The following is a 25,369-nucleotide window of genomic DNA, read 5'->3' as shown; positions in this document are numbered from 1 at the left end:
AAAATACAACCACAGGAACATCTACCTAACACTTGAGATGCATAAATCTGACGCTAATTCTATTAAATTGTCATTTATTGACAAGATTTACTGATGTACATTGTGTACAAGTAATTTCTTCAGATGGACGATTTATCATGTTGAGCTTTCATGTTAATTACCTCTAAGACCCAGCTCACTTGCAATTTAATTTATAATTTTGCATCTAACAAATGCCAGTTTCCTCTAACAATCAAAAAATAAAAAATAAAAATAACCACAAAACGTTAAAAATGAAAGATCAGATCTCATGCCAGTTGTTTTAATATTGTTATGGCATTAATATAAAATTAATATTAATATTACATAAACCTTGAGTACGTTTTGAACGTTTTGACTTTTAACTCAACTCAAAATATAAACAACGTCCGTATTTCAAAGTTTGTTTTGCTCGTACAAACCGCCATCTTCCCGTCTCCAACAGCCAACGTAACGGAAGCTGTTGTCGTGGATAAGATAAACCTGGACCGAACCACCTTCTCATAGGGGGAGCAAAATATTTTTTATCTCCAACCACTCAACTCACCGGGCTGTATTACTCTCCATATAAAAACACATATACAATAAATACACGTGTTAGTATTATACTTTATTCCTTGTGTGCACTGTTCAATTTCCGGTTATATTAACGACACATTGCAGAAATATTTACCCCCGTGAAATGAAGTCGCCTGCTTCAATGACGTAGTTCCTTCTTCGTTCAGATTATTCCATTTTGGTGGGCCTTACATGGTGCTATCAACCTTCGCCTCGTGGATAAAAAAAAAAATATTCCGCCAAGCTACACTTCCCACTTTGCATGTGGGACGAGACGCACGCCTTGTGGAAGTTGTGTAACTTCTTCAGTCTGCGCAAATCACTTTGAGGAAACCGTTTTGTCGGGTTAGTTATCAAGTGGGGACGTGCGCAGTTTTCATTTGGGAGCTACAGTCGAGCGGTCGTCGTCCGGTGTTGACGACACAGAACCCCGTCCCAACGAACAAAGGAACAGTAAGGCCGAGGCACGCTCCTTAACGCAGTCTGAGCGAAACATACCAGTCAGATAATTTAAAATTAAACCACGCCTTTTTTTTTTGTTATAACAGCTTTAACTGGGAGGTATTTGTCCCAAACATAACTAGCACACTAGCCTGACTCATTCAGTCCCGTTAGCAACAGCGGCTAAGCGTTAGACGCAGTTGTGGACAACTGGCGAGCTAACGGCTAACGTTAGCATTGTTTTGATTCAGTAAGTTTTAGTTTTTTTTTTCGGGGGAAATGGCCGAAGTGTACATTCGAGTGGCGGAGGAGGAAAATGAAGAACCCATGGAGATCCCGTCGGAGGATGACGGCACAGTCCTGCTTTCAACCGTGGCAGCTCAGTTTCCAGGGGCGTGCGGCCTACGGTTCAGGAGTCCCGTGTCTCAGTGCATGCGAGGAGTGCGTCTGGTGGAAGGGGTCCTACACGCTCCAGAAAACGGATGGGGCAATGTCGTGTACGTGGTGAACTATCCAAAAGGTAAATACGGCCGCTTTACATGCACCTATTCTGCAACCTAGTACGTTTTAACAGGTGACCAGATGAACTGTCATTTATTATTAATGTTGTAGCTTCAAGCACAATTTAAAAAGTCTAAAACATTAAGTACACCAGTAAAAAAAACAAAAACGAATGCAAATCTATTATAGCAGTCCTGCAGTGAATCTTAATTTGTGTAATGCTTGTGGTGCTGTTAAATTGAGCCAAGTTTATCACACGTGTGTTACTGTTATTTAGAGAAGCCCACTGACAAAAATGGAGTTGTCAAACAAATAGAAGTATGTGTCTTGCACACACACACACACATCACAACTCAATTGTATGACAGTCTACTTATATATAATAGTCTAGGTGTATTCATATTTTATTTATTTAATTCCCAGTAATATGTTTTATACTACCATTTATACTGCAAAGTATACTGGTCAGTATATTTTGCAGTTTTTGAGTGTGTTTAAAACTGTAGTATTGTGATTTGCAGGTAAACTCTCTGTTGATTTAATTGTAGACAACAAGAGAAAAATGGATGAAACCGATGCCTCATCTGCCGTGAAGATGAAGCGAGGGGATATGAAGACGTCTGACCTGATTGTACTGGGTCTTCCTTGGAAAACAACGGAACAGGACCTGAAAGACTACTTCAGCACATTTGGAGAAGTCATCATGGTTCAGGTATAACTGCAACAACATTAATGAAGAAGAAAAAAAACACACATTTGCACTGGTTTTCATGCTGTGACAGTTGATGTTCATCACTGCTTGGTTGTTCTCACAGGTAAAACGAGATGCCAAGACCGGAAACTCTAAAGGATTTGGCTTTGTAAGGTTCACAGAGTATGAGTCTCAAGAAAAAGTGATCTCCCAGCGCCACATGATCGATGGAAGATGGTGTGACTGCAAGCTCCCTAACTCGAAGGTGAATATGGTAATGTCCATGCGTATCCCCACACATTATGTGAAACAAAACTGAGTTAACATCATTGTTAACACTCTTTTAACTTGTGCATTTTCCTCTTTTGTCAACAGCAAGGTCCAGATGAGCCACTAAGGAGCCGGAAGGTGTTCGTCGGACGTTGCACAGAAGACATGACCACAGATGACCTGCGTCAGTTCTTTATGCAGTATGGAGAAGTCACAGACGTCTTCATCCCCAAACCATTCCGTGCTTTTGCCTTTGTCACATTTGCTGATGATCAGGTATTGTATTAAATGTGTACAAAGTGCTTTTTGTTTTAATATTGTCCATTCCCAGTTTATCTGATTCGTATCTTTTTCCTCACAGGTTGCCCAGTCTCTCTGTGGAGAGGACCTTATTATCAAAGGAGTCAGCGTTCACATCTCAAATGCTGAGCCCAAACACGGCAATAGGCAGTTTGATCGTACAGCACGGTTTGGAAATGGCTTTGGAGCTCAAGCATTTGGTAGCAGCCGTAGTGGGTTAGGGAGCAGCACCAACAGTAGTCTGGCAAATTTTGGTTCCTTCAGTCTGAACCCTGCCATGATGGCTGCTGCTCAGGCTGCTCTGCAGAGTAGTTGGGGGATGATGGGTATGCTGGCTAGCCAGCAGCAGACCTCCACCTCAGGAAGCACTTCCAGTGGAACAAGCTCTAGTAGAGACCAGAGTCAGCCTTTCAGTACAGGAAACAGCAATTACGGCACCAGCTCAGCCAGTCTTGGCTGGGGAACAGGGTCAAACTCTACAACCAGCGGTAGTGGGTTTAGCTCAGGTTTTGGGTCCAGCATGGAGTCAAAGTCATCTGGGTGGGGTATGTAAGTTAAGTGTTCGTATGGTAAGTATTGTGAGAAAGATGAGTCTTTTCGAAGTTTATTTCCGGTGTTAAATGCGTATCTGAAAACTTAACACTTTTGTGGAAGATGTTTTGTACATTTGGAAAAAAAAAAATGCTAAAGATTTAATTTAGAAAGTGTTGAAGTGAATTGTTTACCAGGATGTCCGATTAAAGTGCTATTTTTGATGTCTTGTTTGTTTGTATCCATTTCAACTGGATTCTCTAATGCATGCATTGTGAAATGTGATAGCCATTTTGAAAATGCATGAATGTTTGTGGTTCGCCATTATCCGGCTTTGTCATCGACTCAAAAGGCAATCTTGCATTGGGAAGAATCTGGTTGAAACCTAAATGTTTTAAGTGCAACTTTTATTTGCAGTCAAGTTCTATGGAAAAGCCTTCATTGAAATCTCTTCTGCAGTTCACCTCTCTTCCATTTTCCTGTGAGGAAGCTCCTCTTTGGCAGCATTCTTGGGGTGATATCGGTATCATTCTCCCTCTTCCCACCTGTAAATGCTATGCCATCAAAGAACGGCTTCACTCCGCATGTTCTAAGAGACGGTGGGTGTTTTCACTTTTATCCACTTTTAAATGGAAAGAACTGCGCAACTGACATTTTAAGAACTGATGAGTGCGATTGAGGATGGCTTGTGGCGAAGAGTGAAGCGATGAGTGAGCGAACGGAGAGGCGCGTGAAACGGACTGGTTGTGCGTTGAAAGAGCCCAATTTGACTGCTTTCTGAGTGTGTGAGTGGAAGCTGCAGATGCTACGAGCGCCTCCCCTTACATGGACATTCTTTAATTAGTACTTCAAGATTTTTTTTTTATCTTTGCAAGTTTTTCCTTACTCTTTAAGTATGTCTATCAAGTGCAGAAATATCAAAATGTAGTGGAATGTTGTGCTGAATATTTGTATTGCTTATATTATCTGATTTGAATGCTGTATGGTGTGTGCTTTCATGTTAATGAACTGATCTGTAAGTGTGTACCTGATGTGGATGACACCTGCTGAAGACTCTGGGGGACGCGAGTGATGGTGTGAGAACGTGGAGTGGTGTGTCCAATGGTTCCCAGTAGCTCTTGTTGTTTGTGAGGTGTTTAAAAACATGTCAAATGAAGGGAGTTCTCTAATAAAGTTCATTTGAATAGATGCTTAGTTGATATTACTTGAGTCAGTTTGTCAAATCAAAAACATCTAATTCGATTCACATATCTAGGGACCTTGGGCTCTGCTGGTCGAGGTCTCCGTTTGAACCCTGACTGAAGTCTGTTCTGAAGGACGAAGATGGAAGTTCCAACACTTTCAGTGTGTGGCCTTCTCAGACATGACATGGGGTAGTACCTGTCTTTTTGCTGCTTTTGATGGCTTGTTGGAGTGAATCATCCCTTTTGATTATTCACAGCTACTTTAAGGTTAGCGGGACGTTTCTGGGGGTTCATTCTTTATTTCAGCTTTGAACAAACCGGCTCAGCAATGTGGCATCACCAAACTATTTCATTTGACTTTGCTGTACTGATAAGACAACTAATGTCACATTGCTGGGCCTTGGGTTTGGGCGATTGTTTAGGTGGCCTTACACATTGTGGGTTGTTTTCCATGTGCAAAACAACACTTTACATATTACACATATTAAACTTTGAAAGAGAATTTTGGTAGGTAAGTTTGTAGTCTGAGTTACACATACAAGATTATGGACTTTTTTTTTTTTTGCAGAAAGTGTCACTTTAATGTTAATCAGTTCACACGAGACCACTTTCAAATGTCAAACCAGTGCCAATTGCACAGCAACTTGACATAATATTAACAGATGTTGGGGCAGACAAGAGTTATTTCCTATAAGTTAGCACAGGGGATACATCGAACATTATGTAACAGAATCTTATACTGTAGACCAACTGAAGTTCACATAAAAGAACTAATAGACTTAACACTTAAAATTGTTATGTATTGAACCAATCTTCATGTTTATTTGAATGTTGGCCAACAGTGAGACACTGCAGGCTTGCCTGTGTCCTGTCCTTATTCTCTGTCCTCCTCAGTGTATTTGCTCTTCCTCTTCCCCGTACTCTTCTTTTTCAATTGCTGCTCCTGGGTCAGTTCTTCGCTTTTTTTTTGTATGTAGATTGACTGAAATGAATAAAGAAAAATTATACATTACATTTGCTGTCTACTGTAGAATATATGTATCTATCCCGTATACTGAATTATTACAATGAAACAACTGGTACAACGGCATGTGATTTTGTTTCCTACTTGGCAGTCTTAAGTGGCTGTGCATAACATTGCTTACTGACAATAACTCACCAATGCAGTACTGCGTCGGGCTACAAGTTTTACATCCTCTGCAGACACCGTGCTCCGCTTAGCATGCCTGAAATCAAATTAGAAACTTGAAATCTGATGTAGACATATCCAAATACACAGATGAAGCATAACATTATGGCCACTGACAGAAGTGAATAACATCATCTTGTGATAATACAATGTTCTGCTGGGAAACTGTTGGACCTGGCATTCATGTGGATGTTACTTAGAAATGTACCCTCCTCCCCACATAGCGTTAACACACAGCAGCCATCCCCAGCAGGATGCAGCTTGACACAGACACACACAAAAACAGTTTCGGAACAACTAAAAAAAAAACATGAACATCACAAGGTGTTGACCTGGCCTCCAAATTCACTAGATTGATAGATATTTGTATTAGGCATGTGGTCATAATGTTTTGCCTGATCGTGTAGTTCCACGATCAGATAATAAGAGAAGTGAAAAAGTACAGCCTTAAAGGAATACTCCGGAATTTTGGACATAGGGCCTCATTTACAACTGAGCCGGTGTGATATAGGTCGGTGGAGACCGTTTTCAGCACATTTGATCCATTCCTTATATTTGCACAAATCACTGTTGCTAAACTGGTGTTGAGCTAGCGTGCGTCAACGGTAACATCCAGCCTGTCACTAAAAACAGCTATAACTGCTCCGCAGAACACCCGAGACAAATGTATTATAACGTCGGACTATCGATGTACATGTCAGTGTTGGTAGAATCATTTTAGAAATTAAACCAACCTTGCATGTTCAATGATAAAACATTTTGAGGGACTAGTTTCTCAGCAGCAGCGGAATTTTACTTTGCGTGTTAGTAGTAGTGCGTCAAAACGAAAACAGAAGCGCCCTACAGTCGTGACAGCTAGTAGTAGCCGCGTTATAAACATAGACAGTAAAAAATAGGTTATAAACATGGTGCTTCAGTGTGCTATTCCAATGCCAATGTGCTGAAAACGGTCTCCACCGACCTATATCACACCGGCTCAGTTGTAAATGAGGCCCTATGTCCAAAATTCCGGAGTATTCCTTTAACCCAGGGGTTCCGAAACTTTTCCATGCTAAGGCCCCACAAACAGCAGTAGCTTCTGGCCGAGGACCCCCTTTGCAAACCCACAGACAATGCTACAAAGAAACAACAACTTTTAGATTTTTTTTTCTTACTTTTATTCACTATTCAATAACTATTACATTTGTTTAGCATATTTTCTGATTTTAGTTGGCCAGGAGCTCTTAGGTTTTTTTGCAGCAGTGTCCTCCACAGCAGGACTGTTGGTCCATGTCCATTTTGCACTAGCTACACGCTAGCTTGAGGAGCAAAGCAGCTTGATAAATGGCGCAAACTGGCAGGTCTACACAGATTATGAGGTCATGAACGATGTTTTGACTAGCAGGGAATCAGAAAGATGAGCATGGCAAATAACATTTAGATATATCAAAATTATTATAATATTATTGTATTATTTTATTATATTATGACAATGATTTTAAAAAAATAATTTGATTATATTTTACAATAATGATTAAAAATAATTAATTTTATTTTTTTCTTATCTTCCCTCCAATTCTGATTCTGATTCAATTGTCTGAGGCCCCCCTAGCGCCCCCTGGAGGGCCCCCACTTTGAGAACCACTGCCTTAACCAACTCAGTAATGTCACAACAAAAATAAACATGCTCACCTTGCAAAGGCCTCCAGATCCTTGGCAAATATATCTGGATAAAAGAAAAAGTGTTAAAGCCAACAGTGGGATGTTGAGCTTATACAATTACAAAACTGCATTATACTGGATATTGCTGCCCATGTTTAATACGCCTGCGGGCGAGGGCTCAGAATAATTTCCGCTGTTTACAGCCACAGGTATTTTTCTAAACTTTTTGCACAACAGCAGTACACGTGAACTAAACCGGATAACTTATCAAAGTTTTGACGTCAAACTATGTCATAGGTGTATTCCAGAATGTGGATTACCCGGAGGTGAGGGAAACTGGTCTTCCTGTTCCACAAACAGATCTCTTCAACTCTGGGTCTGGTCTGCTTTGTGTGTACTTAACCTGCAGCTTTTTTTTTTTTTTTTTCTCCTTTCTTACAATGAACCTTACGGCTTTCATGATCAGTCAGTGTAAGGACTGCAATCTCAGTCCTCGCATTGAAATCCACATAGTGGCTTCGTTCTCATTTTGAACTCTATACAATGTTTGTATTATTGACGCTATAACCTTTTGTACTGAAACATTTAGAACGCATTTAAATAAAGGCTGCAAATAAAGACGTGTGACCATAACACACTGATCTATGAATACTTTCTCATGATGTGATTGGTAACAGTGCATTTACTACATGTTGAAATATAGCACAGATGTAGCTGTACAACGGGTATCTGCTACATTTTCAATCAACAGGGCAAGGCAAATTAAACTTTAGCTGAAGATTTCCATGTAATTTCGGTTTTCAAGTCAACTTTATAAAAGAGAAAGTCTTTGAAAAACTGATTGGGCACTAGAGTATGTTATATGTGGTAATAAGGGTATGCTAGATGCTCGAATGTGTCATGATTGCAGATTATTGTTGTGTAAAATTGCTGTATATCTACTTATATCTTTCTGTGTATAAATTCATGTATACATATGTTTTATATAGTACATTACCAGAATCACTAATCACTTCATTGTATGCATTTTAAATTGGAAAAACATTCTGAAATATAATCTGATGAAGTACTTTCAAACTGAACGTGGGAGACATGCTTGGTTTTTAGTGCCGATCATGCAGAGAAAATAATAACACAGAACAGCACTTCAATAATAATAGTGATATAAATATTTATTTTTTTGTGTCATTTACTGTCCTGTGTAATTTTTCCTTCATCGGTGTGCTGAGAACAAATTATTAGAGAAAATGGGAGATGACTCGCAAAGACCATGGGTACCAGAAAATCTGTATTTGTTTGTGTAACAGTAAAATGATTTGATTTCTGAAATGTCTGTTTTATTCGAGCATCCTGGATTTGAGATGAACTTCTGTAACATGTTGGTGGACGACTGTGAAAAGGTTGCCAACACTCCCATAGTGTATGGTTTACATAGCTATTACAGGACTACAGTTATTTATCCAGATCTGCTGGTAGGTTGTGTAAATTTAGCCATTTGTTGATATTTTAAAACGCAGTAAGAGAGTTTCCTGCATGCCTGTGTGTTTTATATAATATCCATGTGCTGTTTTTGAAGGTGAATGCTTATTTCTTGTTGACACTCACCACATTGTCTGAACGTCGTCTCGGCTATCGCTGCTATAACTTGTCGGCTGAACTCTCTCCGGTGGTCTTCTCCGGTCTTCTGACAAATACGACTCACTGTATAATGCACGGCTGCCTTTAACCTCTAAAATTAAAACGAATAAATAAAGATTAGAAGTCACTGAGATGATGCTATGCAATGTCATATAATGTAAAGTCTGTTAAAGCCATACGGTTGGACCACTGGCAACGGTCATGTTAGCCTAGCAAGCTACTTCCCTGAGGTTAATATTAGCTTAGATGTAGTTGACGTTAGTTTAGATAACGTCAGCCAAGTGTGGCCGGCAGTCACATAAGTTAAAAATTATGTTCTTACCTGACGAGTTTCGTCTGTATCAGCCGACATTTTCTTTTTAAAAAAAAAATTTGCTAAACTGCCACCTGAAAACAACGAGATTTACATCGACACCTGCTCTAAAGTAACGAATTAGGAACAAAAAAAACACAAAATAAAAATATGACAGTCAAAACAAGACACTGGTTGTAAAAATATATATATTTTACGCGATATACTTAAAGGTAACAGTTTAGTGAATGCTGTCTATGTTTTGGTAACAGTTGACTGAAAAAACAAAACTCGCGGCACAATTCTTCTTCTTCTTCCTTTTTCCTGTTGTTGTTCTTCTTCTTCGAGGTTTTGCGGTAGTCACCATCCCGGATGTCACATTACTGCCCCCTTCTGGTCTCACTCAGAAAACGTCTATTATGGTTACCAGGAAGTCAACTATAACTCCTCTACCATCCACACAGTCGCCACGTCTTCACACTTCCTTACGCCCCATATGTTCAATTAGTGAATTATTTTCGATATTTTTAATTGATAAGATTCATAGCATCATCTTGTGGTCCGGATGGGGTACTGCAGTTTTTAAACAATTAGAACTGCATCACATTTAACAGACAGCACTGTTTATTTGTATCCCTTCCTTTTTGCTTTTCTATTTTTTTTTTAACAATTAAATAGTATTAATTGTCTTTTATAATGAAATTGTTGCAGTCCATTTTAATCAAGTAATTGCCATTTCTTTGATACCAAAATTAAAAACTGGGACCCCTAACCCTTATAAGATTTTACAAGAAGCAACACTGTTATTTTTATTTTATTTTTTGTTTTAATATGTAATAACATCAAAGGGAAAACATCATGTTGATGGCCACCAAAACCATATTTCCTTATTTGCAATCTTTTATAGTATTCCTATAAAAGTTATTAAATTATATGATCAAATGCATAATTGTAGGCACATTAATATTTTATTTTATCATTTCTCAAAGGAAATGGTGTAAAATGCTTTGAAATTATGGGAAGCGATATCTTGTGTCTGTACGCTGGCTAGTAAAACAAACAGACAAACAAATATTCAAATGATCTGCTTTTTATTCAGTACGGCAGCTACATTATGTAGCTTAACTCGTTTTATGGAAACAGTACAAAGTCTGAAATGTTTTTAAAAGGAAACATTACAGAGTTCTTTTATAAATTTGCTTGCAGACTTGATCTTCACAAGTAAGTTCCTGTAAAGAGAGATATTACAGAGAATGCATATTTGATTAAATTATTGTGTCAGCGGAAGCAATATTTCCTCTGTACTGATTGTCTAATTGCAATGACAGTATTGTATGATTCCACAAAATGCTTCTGAAATGCACAAATTGTTGATGACAAACACTCTCATTCTTATTCACCAGAGTAAAATCTGTCATACCAGATGAAGCTCATCTCCCTGAATCCAGTGAGTCCAGCCTCGGTTCCTCTTTTCTCCTTTCTGAACACACACCAGCTTATCATTTTCCCAGTTGATCACAGTCTGTTAGAGAACAAAAATCAAACAAAATATAGTGATCACAACAACACGGGATTCATGGATTAACTTGAAAATTAAAATGTTAGTCTAGTTTTTACCTTGCACAACCGGTTGTCCATTCCTTTCGTCACCTCCTCGAACTCTTCTCCTACTTTGAAGGAAAGGTCATAATTTCTGAAAGTAGTGAAGGTCTGGATTGTGAAACAGTCTCCATCTTGCTTAATCACTTTCTGGGGCTTCAGCACCGAGGCAATCTTCCGCGTTGCAAAATCAATGCCTGCTTGTCAAAATGAGAGGAGTAGGATGAGTCCATCATGTTCAGATCAGAAACCAGATGAACATTTGCTTTCACCAGACATATGACACCCTGCGGGCCATTGACAAAAGGAAATGCATGCTGATGATGAGTCACGGTGCTCACCATTTTTATATAGACGGTGCTGAGACAACAAAGATTTCCTTGTATTATAAGTGAACATTTAAACTCACCCAGTGCGACCATGTATTTCTCAAAATTGACATTGCTGACAATGTCCCATGTCCCGGTGTAGTTGACTGGCATTTCGGATGTTTGTCTGACTCCCTGGAAGACTCGACGACCTGAGCATCAGTGGTGAACTGACTTAACGGGAGGGATGTTTTATTGTGTGTCAATGTGGGCCAGGGGTGATGCTCCAGTTATTTTCGACACATTCAAGAGAGGAGGGTGGAGCGGGACTTTTTACATAATTTGTGGAAACTTATCCTCTTCCTATCCTCATTAGAGGACAGGGCATTTTTTTGACACTGCTCTGGCCCTGCTAAAGGAAGCTTTGACCAAAAACATAAAATCACTTTAAAGGAATCCGACAAGCAGCCACTCTCTGCCTGCACAGCCTGAGTGAAATATAATCCTCCCTCCTGTTAACGGTGAGAGCTTCGTCCGCAGAGCACAACCAACCATTAATGTTACAGTGCATGTCTGCCCCTGCATGTGTAGCACCCATGTTTCTTTACATGCTGATCTTCATGGCCTACCACAGCAGCAGATGGATCCCGAGGAATCAAAGGTTAAAGTTGTAAGTAGTGCTGTGGGTAGAATTATTGGAATTATTAATGTATGACTTTTTACGTTTATTTTTTTCTTCCAACAACAGTCAGATAGTGAATGCGGTGTTCACAGCAGTGCTTCTGGTCCCTCAGTTCTACGTCATGGGAAGGTAACTAGGACGCAGGCGATGGCAGCGAGCCATATAGATCATGGGTTACTTGAACAAAAGGGAACATTGCACTAACAATGGTGTTTTGATTAAAGGCCCAAGTCCTCAAGATACTGCAGACAGCCTCTTCTGAACAACCTGTCAGCGTCCATCGCCCTGTCCTTCGTAGCTGCAGGTACGTACCATCAGATCAATTTCGAAAAACCAACAAGGAAATAAAAGGAAAATTAACATGAACCTCTCGTCCAAGGTTTTTCAGTGATATTCACATTGATAGATCCAGTTCCTCAGAGCTTGTGGGCAGCGTATCACGTGTTTGGGCTGCTGTCGTGTGGACAAGGACTATGTACGACCATCCTGACTCTCACAGCAGCAGCATGTGTAAGAAAAATAATATCAGGGAGTTCTGCAAAGTCAAGTGCAGCCTAAAGATGATTTCTATGTATATTCACAGGCCAAAACCACCCCGGAGCTGTACTACATGTCCCTGACTCTAACAGCGGCCTCTTGTCTCAGCACAGGTGAACGGCATCCAGCACAAACCGGACCATTCATTCAGGAACCCTTCAAAGAACTAACACCTGCTCGTGTCCGTTCAGGTTTCTTCATGGTGAGAGCAGGATTCTGGTTGACGAGCAGGCGGCCCGAGACGCACCCACGCAGGAACAATGAGCGATAAAACGGCCCAGCTGTCCCACGCCGACATACGATACCGCACATATTAAAGATTCATGAGGTTTCCATGCCGCCAGCAGCTGGTAACTTTAAACCATGAGGAGAGGAATGATAAAAAAAAAGAAAGAAAAAAAAGAGAAAGGGCAAGTGACTTAATCCATATCACGTTTTAATGCTCACTTCAGAAAAGCAGATGTCTGGACTGTTAGAAGTGTTTTTTATTTGTTGGAGGGTTGCATTCGTTTCATGTAATATACTGCAGCTTGCATAATACAGATGTGACATTTGCATACGGCAGAGAAAGAGACATTTATCTCATTGGAAATTTTAACAGATTCTTGGAGGAAAATTAAAAAGAAGATGGTGTTCCAAAAAAAATAAAACAAATAAAAAACACCTCCAAACCAAACCATAAGTTATCCACACCATCTAAATATACTTGGCAAACAGACAACTGGAAGAATGGTTTATGTGTAAAATAAAAAAAAACAAAAAAACAAAAAAAGCTTTTAAATCTTTGATATGTGAATCAACTCACAAATGTTTCAACTGTAATACAGGACAATAATAAAAGTATTGAGAGAAAAACACTTCAAAATGCAGTCATGTATGAGAAATAATTTTATATTCCCGTGGCCTAGAACAGAAAGTCTGCATGTGTTGCTGGTGTGATGGGTGAATGGTCCCACTTGGGAAAATAAAGGGAAATAATATGATTCCAGTCTCTTTCTACATATTCCTAACTGATGAGGTTGTTAATGAAGAGATGAGGATGCATGGGAAATCTTTTCGTCAGGCACAATAAAAACATTGCTACTGAAACTCAGTAGACTCCAGCATTTATTAAAAATAAACTTATGATGTAAAGTGAACTGAAATATTGTTTAAAAAGCACCTGCAGATTGCATGCATTGAATATTCTCGGAGGAATGTCAACATGTGTCAGGAATGTGCCTTTTTATTATTTATTATTAGAGAAGCACCAACATGTCACGAATGTATGCATTTATTTTACTTGAAAATAAAATATATTGTTTGTGGGCCCTAACTGGTTCGTTGGCACGTAACAGTAGATAATGTACACTCAAGAAATGTGGATTTCACAGTAAACTTTATATCTGTAAGTTCACCTGAGATCTGATGAGACACACACATACACACACACACACACACACACAGACACTCTGGATAATAGTTAATTGTAATCGTACTGGTCTCCAGCAAGCGTATCATTGGTGCATATCCTGTACTCTGTAAACCGCTGTCGTGTGTACAGTACTTCAAATGTTTGTCTAGATTTTTGCTCGTCTCACAAAGTCTGCATATCCATTCCACACGCAAATATTGAAATAAGGAGGTTAAATTTCAATAAAAAGGACCAGAACAGCTGTTTTAACCGACCGACTACAAAATGCACACACTAAATATCCCTGCCATTTCTTTTAGCTTTTAGCATGAGCCTAACTTTTAAGTTTGGGTTGTTATCTCTTTGTAGTAGAGCTGTAACTCTTACTCGTAGTACTCGTGGATGAATTTCCTGGAAAACTCAACATCCGTTAGTCAAGCCTTGGTGGTTGGCTGAACACCAGTTCTTTATAATGTAAGAAACCACAAACATCTTAATGTCCTTTTACCCACAAGCACATGTATATATGATATGGATTTCTTGGTTTTGAACAAGTCATTCAGTCTTCTTATGAACTCAAACAAATGGCCGGTAGGAAATGAATCAGAAACTCAATGGCACAATTTCAAAAATGCAGCAGTAAAGATCAATATATGTCATTTATAGTTAATAAGCTAAAACGTGTGAATCCCCTGGTCCTTTAAATGCTGGCTCATACATTCTTTTTCGCCAACTATCTGTCCAATTAAAGCTGCTCCCAATAAATTTATCTGATTGACCATTAGGCATAAATCGTGTTTATCCTAAAAGTGCATCATAGTCTATGTACCAAACTAGTCTACCGTTGTCAGGGTTTACCCAAGTAACAGGGTATTTGTCTGTGTTGTCCTTCACTCGGCTGAGCTGGGTGATCAGCTCGTGTTTGCCTTTCCCCATCACCAAAAGCGCGACCCTCTGGGCTCGGTTAATGGCATTCAAAGTGAGGGTCATGCGCTGGTGGGGCTTGATGGGGCTCTCGGTCAAGGCCACCAGACTCTCCCCATGCTCGTCCACTTTACCACCAGGGAACAGAGAAGCTGTGTGCCCATCATAGCCGACACCCAAAAGCACAAAGTGGAAGCTGGAGCCGTTGACTAGTTTGCTGAGCTCTTTCTCATACAGCAGCGCTCCTCCATCCTCTTCCACACATAGACGCTGGTTGAGCTGCACTGGCATGGGGTGGATGTTGAAATAGGGCACCCTCAGGTGCTGCAGTAGGTAGTCGTGCAAGCTGTGGAAGTTTGACTCCAGTTCAGTCATGGGCACGCAGCGCTCGTCCACCATCCACACATGGGTGTCACTCCACGGGAAGGAGAAGTGGTGGCGGACCAGCCTCTGGAACAGAGCGAGAGGAGTGGAGCCACCGGAGAGGGCCAGGTGGAAAACACCGCCCTCACGCACCGCCGCCTCCGCTGCTTCCTGCATATCTTCAGCTAGCTTCTCGACTAGCTCCTCAGCCCAGGCGGACACCATCTCAGCACCACGGAACTTGCCCTGCATCACTTGGAAATCATTTGCCGACCCCCTCTGATCGGGGCTGATTATCACGGCTTCGCTGGTGAAGCTGATATCGTTCCCTTTCAGACGGACGTCCAGCATGTCTCCATTGTCAGCGCCGCCGGGGTAGATGCGGGGAAAGGAGCTGGCTAAGCTAGTGAGCAGTGGTGTCCATAAGCCCCAGGAAGCCAAGAGGTTTTCAGTACTAACAAAGCTATTCTTACATCCTGCAAAGATGTGGGAGATAAGCTCCGCATACGCCTCCCTCTGCTCCGTTGGAGTTTGAACGTAGTAGTCTGAAATAGGCAAACCTAAAACACTAACATCTTTATGCTCGGTCACTTCCTTCCACTCACTGTCCATTAGAGTGGGCTTGAATAAATTCTTACTCACAAGAATTGCCGGATACTGAAGGCTGCCATGGCCAAAGTAGAAAACGATCTGTTTGGGCTTGCAGTGAACGCTGTTGGTGTTCTGAAGACAAAAGATGTCATTCTTAAAAAGTATGCGTGCGTATCCCACTCTTTCATCTAACATCTTGCCCGAGATCAAAAGGAGAGGCACGCCTTCATACTGAGCTTCATCGATGTGTGCAAGTACAGCTGAAACACAGCGAAACAATCACACATTACAATCCATGTCAACACAGAGTGAATAAACACAGCAGAATGATAAAAAAAAAAAAAAAAATGGTTCAATGCTCACCTGCAAATGTTGGTGTGCGACTAACATGATCTTTTGTCTTATTCAACTCCTGTTGAACCTCTGCTTTGTACGCTTGGTACTGGCCGATCACAGCTTGGTTGTTGCCCAAAGGCAGCAGGGAACGGAAGATATGCAGCTTGTTCCGAAGAACCTCCTCGGTGCTGCTCACATTCACGGGAAGCTTCATGGTCAGCAGCGTCATCACCTCAGTCAGGTGGTTCTGAAGCACGTCTCTGATCACCCCGTACTGGTCATAGAAAGCAATACGACCTTTGAGGATAAAATGACAAACACACAGCACGATCATATCATTCGGTCTTAAGGTATGGAGACATCAAACCACACAGACATCAAATAACTGCAGGCAACAAAGGCCCTGGACCTAGTTGCACTTTAGTCACACTACAAAGACTACAGTCAAGGTTCAGCTGACACATATCCTGTGCACTTGTGTGAAAAGAAATGACTCTGAATATCAGCTGGTGAAAGTAGTCTGTATTCCTAGCTCAAAAGAGGAAACCACAAGAGCAACATATATCACACGGAGCTGGCCTCTCCTGAATCATGCTAATCACCTGGTCTGCAGTTCATTCATTCTAGATTATTATATTGTTGTGAAAGTATTAGCGCTGAGATGAGATGAAGATGTAAAACGAGAAGAGCCTTTTGTGCTCCCTTTGAACGTTGTCCTTGTTCTGTGACTGATTAAACATGCTGAATCGGCTGAAAGGCTGCAAACAGGAAACTCACTACTGGCAACAGGGTGGACACACCCCAAACAGTAAGATGACAGCCCCTCACCGAGGCCCAACACCAGTCCTTAGGAAATAAAACTTGATGAATCACCTTTGACATCCAAAGTCTCTTTCAAGACGATCTCCACTCTTTCGATGTGGTGCTTGTTCCAGATGGGATCCAGAGATTTTCTGTTCTCTATCCTGAATGGAAGTATCTTTGACACAACCTTTTTCACAAAAGAATAAAAATAAAAATAAAACATCTTCGTTGCAGACGCTCATTTCTTACGTTCGTACCGGATTTATTTTCTCACCTGCTTCCCCAAGTAGTGGTCAATTCTGTACATTTCCTCATCCTTCAGAGAGCTCCCAAGCTGAGACGCCAGCACTTGAGCGCTCTTGTAGTCGTGTCCAAAAGGTTTCTCCAGCACCACCCTCAGCCAGGCCTCGCTGGCTGGCCTGCAACTGTTATTTATCTTCTCGGCGATGTCTGCGTATGCAAAAGCCGGAACAGAGAGATAGAAGAGCCTCCCTGCCTCTGTCATTCCTTCCTCCTCAAGCTGTTGCTTAAGTTCCTTGTCCAGGTTCTGATAGTCTTCAAGCGTCTTCAGCTCCCGGTACTGAGAAAGACGCAGGAACTGCTCTTTGACCAGAGCGCAGCGCTCCTGAGATACATTCTTCGAGCACTTCACAGCCTTCAGGATCTCAGAGAGGACCTCTCTGCCTTTGTCGGCAGGCGACAGTCCTCCGCCATAGAAGGAAAAGGTGTTTCCACTACTGACCCGGTTAGCGTAGAGATGGAAGAATCCCTGCCACAAGTACTTCTTTGCCAGGTCACCTGTGCCTCCGACTATGACCACCGAAACATGGCCAGGTCTTTGACTCTCCTCTTTCTCCTCGCCACGTGCTCCCTGGGCACTGAGAGCGACCAGAAGCAGGAACACAGTCAAAAACATCCTCTGCTCCCAACGTCCACACCCCTGCACGAACACAGCAAAGATAAACATTAAATGGAGGTAACCACTGAGGAATTTAAACATCATATCAAGGCTAAATAGGGGATTTGCAACAAGCATGAAAAATAACACAATATTTCTGCAGATTGTTTTTTTTTTTGCAATAAGTCTCTTGATAATTGATTTTATCCATCAAATGACAAGTATGAACTTTATAACCAAGTGTCCAAACCCCAAAGATGTTCAGCTTTACAAATGACAGGGTAAATCTTCATGAAGTAACAAACAGTTCATAAATTATCATAATACTTGCTGATTTATCTTCTCTTAATCAACTAATGGATGAGGCAACTCTGAACGTTGGACAAAAAAAGCAAATTAAACACGAAAGCTTCTCTGCACCGTCACTATATAACAATATTCTCATGCAATGTACTATTTTAGCAGAACCGTAATCCGAAATACCATTTAACCAATTTCATAGCGATTAATAGATCGTGAAAGACAAGACAGGCAACTAAAGCGACAAACTATGAATGCAAGCAACAGTCAATATAACTTTAAATACACCGGAACCTACAGAAATCTCCAAAGATTAAATGAAACAGTTTACTTAGCAAAGTCTCTGTCTTGTCTCCAGCTTTTCTTAAAGTCCCTTGAGAGCCAGTGATTCCGTCATGAGTGCAGTTATCAGTGGAAACTGGGGTGTAGACTTTGAACTTTGCTCGGGGGCGTCGAGCTTCCAGCACAAGAGCTGCGCTGTTGATGGGAAAACCCATGCAATTTACAGAGGATTTTGCAAGGAAATAGAATCATTTATTGAGCAAGAATGTAAAGGCTGAAGTAAAAAAGTTCTTATTGATTACTAAGAAAACATATCATCTCTACTATAGTTTAATTAGGAGAAATTAAAAAAAAAATGGGTGCAGCTGGTATGGGAATGTTGAATTATTCATTGTCTTGTAAGTCAATGAAGGGGTTTTGAGAATGCACCTATACTTAAATACGCACCTTAATTAAATTACTATAATAATTTCGCAGATCTGCAGTCTAAACAATCAAACACATTTTGAAATGGCTGCTCTGGAAAATGATCCCTCAGTCAGTCAATTATGGAATTATAATAAAAACACGGTGAGTCAAAATTATGCGTCAAACCCATTATCAGATATAAAGGCACGATTGTACTGGGATTTTTCCGTATATGACTTTCATGTAACTTTCTACCAACTATAAACACAAAGAGAGTTTATGATCCTAGACGTGCAGCTCCGTGTTGCAGCTGCATAGCTTTTTAGATTTATAAATTAAGCCAGGGCCTGGACAATATAAACCTGATAAATGACAGAGAACATTTTATTTTCCTGTCCTTCGAGGGAGGCTAGAACAGAACACCCACGGAATGAGGCTGACTTTATGAGTCAGAGCAACATCTGGAATCCCTGCAGCCATGTTTACACAGTGGCAATGCAAATAGCAAAGGCCACCTCATGAATGCTGGTGGCTTTAACAACAACTGAGTTTTTGGTCTGCCTTACTTTGGATTACGGCAGTCATTATCGCAGTTCAAGAAGGGAAGGATGAGCAACACCCTTCCACGTAGACACGGCAGCTGGGAAACGCACGTTTCCACCGAATTTATTTTCTTCAGTTGCTCTTTCAAAACTGATTCATCTTGTTCTCCATTCTCTAATGAATCTCATGAATCGATAAAGAAAACACTATCTATTTTTAGGTGTTGGCTTTATGCCTCTGCAGCTCTGCCATTTTCCACCCTCGATTCATCTCCAGACACAGGCTGCTTTCATTATTCTATCAGCATAGAAAATTCAAATTGACTGAACTATCCATTGAATTTGCCATACACAGAGAGAAATAAGGCATCTTCTGTTCTCCAGAGCACAAGAGGGACTCGTATTCACAGAACCTTCAGGAGCCGACTTTCATTGTGATTAAATTCTTAAGAGGAACGTCTGTAGAACGTAAAGTGGTGATTTCAGGTGACAAGCAAGGCCTCCTTAATCACAGGACATTTTCCCACGTGTACAATCAAGTCTTTAATGGGGAAAGCACTGGAGAGATGTGCTGCTGGGTTTTACTCGCGTCTCGTGGTCAAATGTTCAGACAGAACTTCAGGGATGTTAAAGGTTTTTTCTCATGACTGCACTGAACTGACGAGCCCATTTGACTCTCCTGCATTGTGACTAATGAATTATGAGCCTTCAGTTCATTGTACATATAGTGTTGTGTATACTCCATGACTTTAAGGAACATTGCTCATGGCTGTGAGATAAATTTATGTGGTAATCTTTTCCCCGCATAACTCACAAGAGAATAATACAATGCGTCTTGAATGAAGTGCCAATGAAAAATTGAAAAATGGGATTGACATTGATTCACTTACTGTGCGTTCACCACATCTAACCGTTAGTTTTATCCTTGTGAATAATGAGTAAGTGAAAAAATGGAGTAAAATAATCGGGCATTCGCCGGCAACAGCTGAAACTGGTAGTCAGTTTATCTGACATGAACACTTTGTACACTTACTGTCTTTTACGGCCTCGGTGTATGCAATGTTTACATTTTACATTGCAATACATCACAGATTTGTAAATGAAGCCTCTTATACACGGCCTGGACAAAAAAAAAAAACGTTGCCACCGAAAAAAAAGGTCACACAGTCTAATATTTCGTTGGACCACCTTTAGCTTTGATTACAGCACGCATTCGCTGTGGCATTGTTTTGATAAGCTTCTGCAATGCCACAAGATTTATTTCTATCCAGTGTTCCAACCACTGCGCAAAGCCTTCTCCAGCACATCCCAAAGATTCTCAATGGGGTTAAGGTCTGGACTCTGTGGTGGTCAATCCATGTATGAAAATTATGTCTCATGCTCCCTGAACCACTCTTTCACAATTTGAGCCCAATGAATCCTGGCATTGTCATCCTGGAATATGCCCGTGCCATCAGGGAAGAAAGAATTCATTGATGGAATAACCTGGTCATTCAGTATATTCAGGTAGTCAGCTGACCTCATTCTTTGGGCACATAATGTTGCTGAACCTAGACCTGACCAACTGCAGCAACCCCAGATCATAGCACTGCCCCTACAGGCTTGTACAGTAGACACTAGGCATGATGGGTGCATCACTTCATCTGCCTCTCTTCTTACCCTGATGCCCCCATCACTCTGGAACAGGGTAAATCTGGACTCATCAGACCACATGACCTTCTTCCATTGCTCCAGAGTCCATTCTTTATGCTCCCTAGCAAACTGAAGCCTTTTTTTTTCGGTTAGCCTCACTGATTAGTGGTTTTCTTAAGGCTACACAGCTGTTCAGTCCCAATCCCTTGAGTTCCCTTTGCACTGTACGTGTAGAAATGCTCTTACTTTCACCATTAAACATAGCCGAGTTCTACAGTTGTTTTTATTTGTTTTTATTTCACCAAATGTTTACGTGATTGCTGAAGACGTTGGCTCCCCACTATCCCTCCAGTTTTTAATAATGTGTTGGACAGTTCTTAACCCAGTTTTAGTAGTTTCTGCAATCTCCTTAGATGTTTTCTCTACTTGATGCATGCCAATGATTTGACGCTTCTCAAACAGACAACTAACATATTTTCCACAACCACGGGATGTGTCATTCGACATGATTGTTTAAGAAATGAGAAGCTACTCATTGCATCAGTTGGGGTTAAATAACTTGTTGCCAGCTGAAAGATAATCACCCATGCAATAATTATCCAATAGGAGGCTCGTACCTATTTGCTTAATTAAATCCAGATGGTGACTCTTTTTTTGGCCAGGCAGTGTATACACTACTCCAGCACCCATACCGTAAGTGCAACAAAACTGAAACGGCAGTAATCAACATCATTCACAACAACACAAATCAGCACGACATTCACAGCACTACAGTAAGTCGCCGCATCAAGACAGCACACAGAGTGATGTAGTCAAATGACGAAAAGTGCAACAAGACGACAAAGGTACAGTTTAAACTTGAACTTTTCCCAAATTATAAGGTGTTCTTTACTATATTCTGCCATCTATACTTGATTAGTAGTAGATAGATAGATAGATAGATAGATAGATATTTTATGCGAAAATGATTTAATCTATTATTATTAATAGTATTATCTGCAAAATGTGGCAGGACTTGCCTTGTAATCTCAATCAATCCTAGTTTGAAAGCCACAGCTGATCTTTCTTCAACAGCGACTGAAATCATTCCAATAATAACTTACCACATGACTCCTTACATGGGTGCTGCCTAAAATGACCTGATCAGACATATGTGTTCACATGCCCCAGACTTTTTTTTTTAACATGCACAAAGTGGTGTTTTTTTCAACTTTATTAAAAACACTGAATTTGTTCAATAGAAAAATATGTCCAAGAAGGACCCATGTGTTCACTTTTTGTTTTGCCATGTTTGTGTCATTCCCATAAACGCGTCACCTGATGTTTACCCCACCATGGGGCAGAAAGAATGTAATAATTCCACGCAGAGAGAAACTATCAAAGCAAGCGCTTACGTGGTTATTAGACGATTTTATTTTACTATTCAACGGATTATCAACGGGTTACACCACCGTTCTCAAACTGGCAGAAAATTCCTTCCAGTCGGGACATTCTGTTCCAGCTGAGGTGGTTACACAACACCTTTGTGTTTTGTTCCGATTGGGCCATTAGTCCAATTATTAGTGAACACATGAGCCCACGTAAACATGGCCATTGAAGTATGGGGGTGGCAGCATCATGTTGTGGGGGGTGGGCGCTTTACTGCAGGAGGGACGGGTACTATTTGCACGACAGCCACAATACGTTCAGCGTCTGCAAAACTATGTGATGCAATCATAACAACAGGGTGGAATCAATGCCATCAAGAATTAAGGTTGTTCTGAGGATAAAGCAAGGTCTTACCCTGTATTAGTATGGTGCTCCTTGTAAAAACATAATTATCAATGATCAACGGAAACATCCCAACTATTACACAAACTACAGTAGTTCGGTTGCTTGATCTAGTCAGGTCCTGAGTTTATTTTTTATTATCATTATTATTATTATTATTATTATTATTTATTGCAGCATTCAGACTTTGCTTCCGGATCAAAATGTCGCTGTTTTTAGTTTTCTTTGCTGCACACGTGTTGAGCTAAATTGTGTACACACCCTTAAAAAGTTGTCTCCCTGCTGCTGTAGTCAACTCCATTATCGCCAGCCAGATTAAAAAACATCACAAAAGTAAATCTGAGGGATTATTTCTCGATCGATCAAAACGGTTAAATAAAAAAAAAGAAAACACAGATTACAATACATCATTATCGCCGACATCCGGGTTTTAGTTGAGTTAAACTAACAGCTGTTGCTTCATAGAAAATGAAACGTTAGCGGTGGCAACACATATTTACAGAGGATTTGGTCCAAAAATCACAGATTAACTGACATTCCGTAACAAAGCCGGTCCCTTTCTGTGACTCGTTTGCTTCTGGTATAAAACACAAAACAAACACTCTGACAGATGAGATGTGGGCGACACGTTTAACCAACTATTCCACCTGCTAGCTGTCAAACTTCACTTCCGCTACAAACACACACTCCTCTACAGCCCTCTCACTAAACGCGCAATTACAATGTCGCCAAAAACAAGTAAAAAAAAAGCAAAAAAGCAAAACAAAACTACAAATATAACCACTTAAAGACGACAACCAAACTAGGTAAAGGAGTTCATTTGCGTACGAACCTGTCCCGTAGTGCATACACCATCAAAACACGCTTCCTGTATCAGTCACGTGACACCGATCCGCTCACTCCACGCGGTGGATGTTGTGAATTTATTTAAGACTCAGATGTGCTTTTCTTTCATTTTGGATGACGCGGTTATAAAATATAGTGATATAAGGTTTAAGATACCACGAGGTGTCTTAAAGTCTTTCCGAAATAGATTCAGAAACACTAAAGTAATTACTTTATAAGTTACTCGTAAAATAAGGTCGTTTTACCAAATGACATTGAAGGATGAAAAATGCCCAGACTTGACTCAAGGTCAGGGTCACAACAACACGAATCATCTAAAGATTTATGATTTAAAATTAATGAATTTATTCAGATTGTCATTCACTAAATACAGACATGCATCTGTGAGTTAAGTTATAAACTGTTAGTTAGTTAATTAGTTGTTCCAAACAAGACAAAGTGTCTAAAAAGACACACAGTCTTACTTTCTTTCTCTATTTTTAGATATGTTTGACATGTTTAGTGTTTTTTATCATGCACTGCTGGGGATGTACACCAAAACCTACATAAATAGTCTCCTAATCACTTCATTTATATTCTTTGTACTTGTCAGCAGAGTTTGAAAGACTATTTAATATAACAAGAAATTAAATCAAACGTCTTCATTTAAATGAAAGGTGTCATTTTGTTAAATTCTGATTATTAAACATCACAAACAGTGTTTTGTACTGACAGATCGTCTTAGATACAGACACATTTTTTTTTACAAACTGCTGAGTTAATCGTCAACCAAAAGCTGTGACCATTTCATCACATGTATTTTGTGCTTGATGGTTGACTTTCACTGGGGGGCAGCTGTACTCTTTAATGTATTGTCTTAACAAGAGGGACCCCTGTTGGTGTCTGAGTGGAACAGCCGCTTTCCACTAGTGACAGCTCCCCACGTCGACAGCAACAAATGCCAGCGGCTCTAAACGTTTCAGAAAAACAATAGCGTCCCTGCGACAGCAACTTGAAAAACAGGAAAAAAATATATCAAAATAATACAAATGGCTGACTTGAAGAGGACAAACATTTACTTGTGTTTGCTCTGCATTGTTCAGCTGTCTCGTGTCATCGGCCTCTGAATCCAGGCCTACCTCAAACAAAGCAGGTGTCCTTTTGGCCAAATAGTGATCTGATTGTTGTGGACCACACTGCCAGTCGTCCTTTTTGGTCCTGCCTTTCACTCCTCTGAACAGATGTGGTCGTTACGAGGCCCTAGACTCAGCAGTCTCACGTAAGGCACATAACACGCACACAGGCACGTTTGGATTTTTTTCGCGGAGGTTTTTCGGCAGCACAACATGATACTATCTCGCCACAGGGCCCTTCAGTAGAAATCTAAACTTTGTGTCTCTGCTTTAATGCCAATATGGGTGAGATATCCTTTAAGCATTTTTAGCTGTAAATAGGTAAGTGTTTAGAAAAGATAAATGGTAATTGGAACACCTACAATTATAGCAACTCTAGGAGACACACACACACCGTCACCGTCCTCACTGCTACCTTACAAACAGCTGTAATGCCTGTAATCACACTTTAGAGCCCTCCCAGGTTGGTCGGCCACTGTGAAATGTAAACAGTAAACAGGATGGAGCATCCTGTGTTTGTGTGTGTGTCGCAGACTGAGTGTGTGTGTGTTCGTGGAGGGCTGCTAAAGAGAGAATAGGCCCATGCAGAGTGTGCTAGCCCAGCTGTCACTGCCATAACTTCGGACTTGAGAGACCGCAGGACGCAAGCTGGAGGGCCACTGTGTGAGTGTGTGTGTGTGTGTTGTCACCCCACACCCCCAGGCATTCGCCACAGCCCCTGGCTTCCTTCCTCCCCTTTGTTAAGCCTGCAGGGCAGACTTTGTCAAGCTGAGCACACAGACGAATGC

General features: G+C 40.7%; 5 protein-coding genes across 11 annotated transcripts; 2 read left to right on the top strand and 3 right to left on the bottom strand.

The window, feature by feature from the left end:
• Positions 1 to 624: 624 nt before the first annotated feature.
• On the top strand, positions 625 to 5,506 carry tardbpb (TAR DNA binding protein b). Of its 5 annotated transcripts, XR_014699013.1 has the most exons (6): positions 625 to 1,537; positions 2,040 to 2,230; positions 2,334 to 2,483; positions 2,585 to 2,755; positions 2,841 to 3,909; positions 4,566 to 5,506. XR_014699013.1 is itself a non-coding variant. In XM_084543014.1 (5 exons), the coding sequence occupies exons 1-5, from the start codon at positions 1,297 to 1,299 to the stop codon at positions 3,330 to 3,332; spliced, it is 1,245 nt and encodes a 414-aa protein (XP_084399140.1). In that variant the 5' UTR covers positions 625 to 1,296; the 3' UTR covers positions 3,333 to 5,506. The 5 variants fall into 5 exon arrangements, 4 of the variants coding, with proteins under 4 accessions (XP_084399140.1, XP_084399141.1, XP_084399142.1 ...); XM_084543014.1 differs by having other exon boundaries at positions 2,841 to 5,506; XM_084543015.1 differs by having other exon boundaries at positions 690 to 1,537; positions 2,334 to 2,474; positions 2,841 to 5,506.
• Positions 5,337 to 9,555, bottom strand: cenps (centromere protein S). Its single transcript, XM_084543020.1, has 5 exons — positions 9,285 to 9,555; positions 8,930 to 9,053; positions 7,355 to 7,388; positions 5,654 to 5,720; positions 5,337 to 5,476 (listed from the first exon to the last, which is right to left on the bottom strand). Exons 1-5 carry the CDS (start codon positions 9,312 to 9,314, stop codon positions 5,369 to 5,371), a joined length of 363 nt encoding a protein of 120 aa, XP_084399146.1. The 5' UTR covers positions 9,315 to 9,555; the 3' UTR covers positions 5,337 to 5,368.
• An 874-nt stretch (positions 9,556 to 10,429) lies between these two features.
• Positions 10,430 to 11,361, bottom strand: rbp7b (retinol binding protein 7b, cellular; the record flags this gene model as incomplete). The annotated part of the gene is made up of 4 exons (XM_084543146.1): positions 11,263 to 11,361; positions 10,872 to 11,050; positions 10,675 to 10,776; positions 10,430 to 10,483 (listed from the first exon to the last, which is right to left on the bottom strand). Exons 1-4 carry the CDS (start codon positions 11,333 to 11,335, stop codon positions 10,430 to 10,432), a joined length of 408 nt encoding a protein of 135 aa, XP_084399272.1. The 5' UTR covers positions 11,336 to 11,361.
• A 507-nt stretch (positions 11,362 to 11,868) lies between these two features.
• Positions 11,869 to 12,688, top strand: LOC311487046 (uncharacterized protein; the record flags this gene model as incomplete). The annotated part of the gene is made up of 5 exons (XM_084543145.1): positions 11,869 to 11,972; positions 12,068 to 12,147; positions 12,223 to 12,353; positions 12,427 to 12,493; positions 12,572 to 12,688. The coding sequence occupies 5 exons, from the start codon at positions 11,869 to 11,871 to the stop codon at positions 12,649 to 12,651; spliced, it is 462 nt and encodes a 153-aa protein (XP_084399271.1). The 3' UTR covers positions 12,652 to 12,688.
• Positions 12,625 to 23,759, bottom strand: h6pd (hexose-6-phosphate dehydrogenase (glucose 1-dehydrogenase)). 3 transcript variants are annotated; one of them, XM_084543143.1, is made up of 5 exons: positions 23,456 to 23,759; positions 17,066 to 17,731; positions 16,861 to 16,978; positions 16,015 to 16,284; positions 12,625 to 15,911 (listed from the first exon to the last, which is right to left on the bottom strand). In XM_084543143.1, exons 2-5 carry the CDS (start codon positions 17,705 to 17,707, stop codon positions 14,572 to 14,574), a joined length of 2,370 nt encoding a protein of 789 aa, XP_084399269.1. In that variant the 5' UTR covers positions 17,708 to 17,731; positions 23,456 to 23,759; the 3' UTR covers positions 12,625 to 14,571. The 3 variants fall into 3 exon arrangements, with proteins under 3 accessions (XP_084399269.1, XP_084399270.1, XP_084399268.1); XM_084543144.1 differs by lacking the exon at positions 23,456 to 23,759 and adding an exon at positions 18,321 to 18,333; XM_084543142.1 differs by lacking the exon at positions 23,456 to 23,759 and having other exon boundaries at positions 17,066 to 18,117.
• Between the last annotated feature and the right edge of the window lie 1,610 nt (positions 23,760 to 25,369).

Source organism: Chelon labrosus, assembly GCF_963514085.1.
Source record: "Chelon labrosus genome assembly, chromosome: 4".
Taxonomy (NCBI): Eukaryota; Metazoa; Chordata; class Actinopteri; order Mugiliformes; family Mugilidae; genus Chelon; species Chelon labrosus.
Note: the sequence above shows the minus strand (reverse complement) of the source record. Positions and strands in the feature narration are given on the sequence as shown.

What these genes read in the sequence shown, in the direction of transcription:
- tardbpb (XM_084543014.1), top strand. Translation starts at nt 1,297, where the DNA reads ATGGCCGAAGTGTACATTCGAGTGGCGGAGGAGGAAAATGAAGAACCC. An exon ending in CGTGGTGAACTATCCAAAAG is followed by an intron (nt 1,538 to 2,039) that starts GTAAATACGGCC and finishes TGTGATTTGCAG; the next exon opens with GTAAACTCTCTGTTGATTTA. An exon ending in CTAACTCGAAGGTGAATATG is followed by an intron (nt 2,484 to 2,584) that starts GTAATGTCCATG and finishes TTTTGTCAACAG; the next exon opens with CAAGGTCCAGATGAGCCACT.
- cenps (XM_084543020.1), bottom strand. Translation starts at nt 9,314, where the DNA reads ATGTCGGCTGATACAGACGAAACTCGTCAG. An exon ending in ATACAGACGAAACTCGTCAG is followed by an intron (nt 9,054 to 9,284) that starts GTAAGAACATAA and finishes TTTTAATTTTAG; the next exon opens with AGGTTAAAGGCAGCCGTGCA. An exon ending in GACGACGTTCAGACAATGTG is followed by an intron (nt 7,389 to 8,929) that starts GTGAGTGTCAAC and finishes TCTTTTATCCAG; the next exon opens with ATATATTTGCCAAGGATCTG.
- h6pd (XM_084543142.1), bottom strand. Translation starts at nt 17,827, where the DNA reads ATGCTTGTTGCAAATCCCCTATTTAGCCTTGATATGATGTTTAAATTC. An exon ending in ACCACTACTTGGGGAAGCAG is followed by an intron (nt 16,979 to 17,065) that starts GTGAGAAAATAA and finishes TTTGTGAAAAAG; the next exon opens with GTTGTGTCAAAGATACTTCC. An exon ending in AGAGACTTTGGATGTCAAAG is followed by an intron (nt 16,285 to 16,860) that starts GTGATTCATCAA and finishes TTATCCTCAAAG; the next exon opens with GTCGTATTGCTTTCTATGAC.